Source organism: the organism of the source record quoted next, unplaced genomic scaffold (genome assembly GCF_019419815.1).
Source record: "Pyrus x bretschneideri cultivar Hongxiangsu unplaced genomic scaffold, Pyrus_bretschneideri_v1 Contig21, whole genome shotgun sequence".
In the NCBI taxonomy this organism is placed as follows: Eukaryota; Viridiplantae; Streptophyta; class Magnoliopsida; order Rosales; family Rosaceae; genus Pyrus; species Pyrus x bretschneideri.
In genome coordinates this window covers 4,110,478-4,116,072 of record NW_025999513.1, presented here as the reverse complement: position 1 = coordinate 4,116,072, position 5,595 = coordinate 4,110,478, and the positions used below count along the sequence as shown (strand labels likewise).

Here is a 5,595-nt window from a genome sequence, read left to right as displayed (position 1 = left end):
TTTTCTCTTCTCAATTTCATGCCTTGTCATGTGTTTAGGCTTGATTCAGGGCTTTTACGACAATAGGGCCTTGAGACTTAATTGGGTTTGCATATGACATTTTTGGACCTCAACAATTGTCAATGATGATGTATTATGTGCATTGAGCATACGAGCTCGACGTATGTATCTTCTATGCCAATCGAAATTTTCAAGACCACACCTCTTGAAGTGTATATTTGTCAACTCAAGCTTCTTATGTACACGTGTTAAACCCTTAATATGCAGGAATGGTTTTTTTAACCACAGTTATCAAATCAATATATCATCTAAATTTTCTCTTTTTAAAGAGGTAGAAAGAGTTGATTTATCGATTTAAATATATTTTCTTTTATGGTCGATTTTCCTTTTTAGTTTCCATGTATTTTGACGTAATATTATATTTTGACTATTTTCATTGTACAAGTTGACCAAATTAAATGAATTATGGGGTTTAGAGTTAGGCTGTAACGTGTCTGCAGTGCACCTGGAGTATTTACTTGCGTAAGATATGACTATGAACTTTTTTATACGTGTAAGTCAAATTAGTATGTAATCTTTTATGAGTTAGGGGTATGGTTGATCTATAAAGAGGTTATGATATTCCTATTCTATAGATGTAAAAAAGGTTTTTAGATAATGTAACCAGTCTCCGAGACAGAGTTTCTCTAGCTGGAAAAGGGTTGGAGAACGCCCACCCCCCCCCCCCACAACTCTATTTATATTTATTCCAAAACAAGCAGTAGCCTTGCAGATCATCCGACGCGTAACAAAGATTCAACCATCAAGAACATGGATCGACTCTATTTCCATACTTCTTTGCCCTACTCAATAAGAGCGAGGCATATTTTAATGTTGAATTTACGGATGACTTTATTTCCTCTAATTTTCTATAACATTGCATTTGTCAATTTCATCTCACATGTTTTATGTCCCTAAGTTAAGTTTAACGACCCTTATTATTTTGAATATGTCAATAAACCCTAATAACTTGTGTTTTCTTTCAATAATCTTTAGTGAAGGTATATAATTTAGTTCAGTTAGCTGACCAAGTTTTGACATTTGGTTACAGAAGTAATCAATTTTATTATCATTTCTGCAACAAAAGGTCAAAATTAATCATTCCAACTAATTGACCTATAATCTAATCCCAAAATTTGAGTTTTTCTTAATAAAATACCTCACAATTTTGTTTGTTTTTTGTTTTTTTTGTTTTCTTTCAAGACCTCTTTACATAACCACAAATCGGTGCCCACAGATTGATTCATGTCAAAAAGGGTTCACACCGCAGGAGTGTCATTACTCAAAAGTTACTACTCAGAGGCACTGGATTCACCCAGATCCTTAAAAATCCGTTGGATTTTAAAGAGGTGATCTGGTAAATTGCTTCTGCCAAGCTCAAAGTACGAATAGCAGCAGCAAAGTACACAGAGGTGGAGGAGGAGGAGAAATTTTTAATTATGACGGATATACAAGTGGTATATTACGAGTTTAAATAGAAATGGTGGAAAATTATAATTTTTAAGATATTAATTTTTTAGCATACATATCCCACCATTTATATAATGACACATAATGTATCATTCCGTGTACAAATCATATTGAAAAATCTTATTGGAGGAATCAGACTGTAATAAAAAAAACTATCTAAGCATATATACGAAAGAGAAGGTCCAATTTAATGGCATTATTTATTTTACCACCGATATTGGGAGAGGAAAATCTGACACAGTTTTCATTCGCATCTGCTGAAAATAATTAATAATTATCAAGGATTAAATTTAATAGTTGAAACGAAATCTGACCCTCTTCAATTCACCATCGCTATTTAACACTCACCTCCTCATCCTCACTCCTCACTCCTCACTCCTCACTCCTCCATGGTTCTTATGAAAGCCAAGCCAGGAAGCAACTGCTAGCTTCCGAGCCAAGCCAACTTATAGATCAGAAAATACAAATAATAGCAACAAATAATAAAGGCCTGAAAATATAAGAGTGAGAAAACGCCGTGGAGGAGGCACCACTCTAGAGTCTCCTTTTCTCTCTCTCTAACCCTGAAATAGAGGAAGCAGAGATGCCCATTGAAGTTTAATGTCTACCCACCTCTTCTTCTGAGCTTCCCCTCTCTCTCTCTCTCTCTCTCTCCCCCCTCTCTCTGTTTTCTGCAGCTTCTGTTTGATAGATCTATCAGCGACCCCTTTTTCTGTTTTTACTATTAATTGTAACATTGTGTTAATTTGTTGCATTTGAGCTGTAACTATGAGTAAGGAAGAGTTCTTGAAGATCCAGGTACACTCTCTCACTCCCCTCTTCTTAATTCTTTGCTTCATTTGAACTCAAATGTTCATAACTTTATAAAACTTTTTAAATTTTTTTGACCGTTGTGAATATTTCTTTTTCACTCTGCTGTATTCTTTGGGTTATCTGTACATGCAGAAATGTGTTCTCAAAGTGAACATCCATTGTGATGGATGTAAGCACAAAGTGAAGAAAATCCTGCAGAAAATCGATGGTATCCTCCATTTCACCCCCCCCCCCCCAAATATTTAATTTAATCACAGAAAATTATTTCTTTCTGCTTAGTGCTTAATCACATTTATCCTTTTGTTTTTGTTCGATACAAATTTTAAAGTTTGCATTTTTCTAAAATTTGTTGGTTAATTTTGAACAGGGGTTTTCACCACCGACATAGATTCAGAGCAGGGAAAGGTGACGGTCTCCGGAAATGTAGACCCTGCTATTCTGATTAAGAAGCTTGCGAAATCCGGCAAACATGCAGAGCTTTGGGGCGCTCCGAAGGCGAACAATAACAACAACCAGAGCAACCTCCCCAATCAGTTCAAGAACATACAAAACGACAATGGCAAAGGCGGAAACAACAACAGCGGCAAAGGCGGGCAGAAGGGGGGCGGTGGCGGTAACAGCCAGCCAAAGGGCGGCCAGCAACCCCAGCAGCAACAGCAGAACCAGCAGCTTCAGCAGCAGCAGCTGCAGCAACTCCAGCAACTCCAGCAGCTCCAGCAAATTAAGGGGTTACAAGATCTGAAGCTGGCCCAATTGAAAGGCATGCCAATGCCCCCTAATTTCAAGGACCAGAACCCGAACCCGAACCCGAATCAGAAGGCGGTGAAATTCAACGTGCGGGAGGAAGAGGATTTGAGTGACGATGACCTCGATGATGATGATGAATATGACGAGGATGACGATGAGTTTGATTATGACATGGATGAACCCGTTCATCCTCTCAGTAAGGGGAAGCCTGTGATGATGGGCAATGGCGGCCAGGGGATGCCGCCGAACATCATGATGATGATGAAGGGAAACCATCCGCAGATGATGAATGCCGCAGCCCAAAAGGGTGGTGGTGGGAATGTTGGTGGTCAGAATAGCGGTGGTGCTGCGGGTAATGGGAAAAAGGGCGGCAGCGGTGGGGCTGTGCCTGCTCAGGTGAATATGGGTGGTGGGAACAATGAGGGTAATAATGGAAATGGAGGAAAGAAGGGTGGCGGCGGTGGAAACCAAAACCACAATCAAGGAGGCGGGGGTGGAAAGAATGGAGGCAAAAGTGGAGGCTTTCCGTCGGATGGCAAAAATGGTGGTGGGGGAAATGCCAAGAATGGAAACAGTGGTCAAGGGGGTCCTAATGGGAGCATGGACAATGGCAATGGGGGTAAAAAGGGTGGTGGAGGAGGCGGAGGCGGCGGCGGAGGAATGAGTGAAGTTCAAGCTTTGAACAATGCTTTCCAGAACATGGGTGGCCGTCCTCAGGGCATGCCTGGAGGTAATGTGGGACAGATGGGCAACATGAACATGGCAATGGGCCCAATGGGTAGCATGCCTATGGGCCAAATGGGCCAAATGGGCCAAATGGGCAACATTCCAGCTGTCCAAGGCCTGCCGGCTGGCGCCATGAATGGCGGTGGTGGCGGAGGCGCCGGTGGAGGTGGATACTTCCAAGGAGCTGGGCCTGAGGCCATGCCTGGTAACCCCTACCACCACAACAATACTTGCAGGCTGTGATGAACCAGCAAAGGGCCATGGGCAATGAGAGGTTCCAACCAATGATGTATGCTAGACCTCCACCTGCTGTTAACTACATGCCACCCGGCCCACCGCCGCCATACGCATACGCTCCTCCTCCAGCAGGTGAACCATACTCTCACTTCTTCAGTGATGAGAACGCCTCAAGTTGCAATGTGATGTGAAAACGGAAAAATTGACTGGAAAAATGGTCCTGCTGCTGCTGATTTGGGTTAATTTGCTGAGTTTGTGGTGGTTCTGGTGGTGGTGATTTCAGTTAATAGTTCCAATGACTAGAAATCCGATGCCATATTATACATGGAAATGTTTTTTTAGCTTTAATTTCTCTCTTTTTTCCCATCTATGATCATCTTACCTTTTAATCCTAAGTTAATTAGGGTTTAATTATTAATAGAGAGTATTTATAGATAATATTTTTAAAGTAATTAGGGGAGCAGATGGGGATGTAAGTGGAAGGAGGGGGAGATAGTGCTCTCTGCTCTCTATTTTTTATGAGGATGTTTATATATGTTTATATAAGTTGCAAAAACAAAAATAAGATGAAAAGAATGGGAAGCCCATCTCTCTGCCCATTTTCTCTCAATAATTTCCAAGTCCGAAATCCTCTCTTTTCTTTTCTTTATTTATCAGAATTTTTTATAGTTCAAACAATATTTTACGTTAAAATACACTAATCACCGAAACGCAGTAGGTTGAAGATGAGTAAAAGAACAGTGAATATGGCAAGTGCAATGTGCATTGTTGCTCATTATCCATTTACAAAATTTGCCTGCCCTCCCTGTTTCCTCCAACGTGATTGACATCATGGATGTTTGGGTGGTGGGTCCACCTAAATGAGTAGGGCTAGTGGAAATCTGGACCCACAATCCTCAGCAGTGTTTTTGGTGATGGTGTTTCATGTATGCCCCCATTGCTTACAAAGAAAAAGAAATTATTGATTCTCTCTACCCCCTTTCAAAGTCCCTGCTGTTCGAAAAAAAAAACACGTAATTAGAATATAATAAATAAAACTTTAGTATAAATTAACAATATAGATTGTTTTGTATTTTATTTTGTTCTTTGGGACCCATAAGTAACAATTTTTCCTCACATATGCCATATAATTTGACATATGTGGGCAAGTTTTCCTTCTACATACATCATCAATTCACGTTTACACATTAAAAAAAAATAGCTGTTGCAGGTAAGAAGTTAAGCAGTGCTCTTTCCTTTACTTTCTGCGGTGATGTTTTCATTTCATGCGTCTCTTTATGCATTCTTTTTATTTTTGTTCATTAAGTCTCCCTCCTCTAATAGAAAAGGGGTGATTTATGTACTCTCTTTGACCTTCTACACCTCTTTACTTTAATTATGATCCTTGATTTGCTTTGAATTCATGATAACTTTCAACCACAGCATGGTCTGTTACCAATACGATATTATCCCAACTTGAACATTTATTGTTGATGTTGGGTTTCACCGCAAAGGGTCTATGTGATATAAGAGATTAAAACTTTTATGTATTAATTATATATTATTTTGTCATACGTTTGATGT

The 5,595-nt window shown here is 39.8% G+C and overlaps 1 protein-coding gene across 1 annotated transcript; it reads left to right on the top strand.

Moving 5' to 3' along the window:
- Window positions 1-1,776: 1,776 nt before the first annotated feature.
- LOC125477426 (heavy metal-associated isoprenylated plant protein 33-like) lies at window positions 1,777-4,380 on the top strand. The gene is given in 4 exon segments (XM_048584516.1): window positions 1,777-2,307; window positions 2,455-2,530; window positions 2,690-4,009; window positions 4,012-4,380. Coding segments are annotated over 4 exon segments (1,638 nt in total). The 5' UTR covers window positions 1,777-2,277; the 3' UTR covers window positions 4,224-4,380.
- The last annotated feature ends 1,215 nt before the right edge of the window (window positions 4,381-5,595 follow it).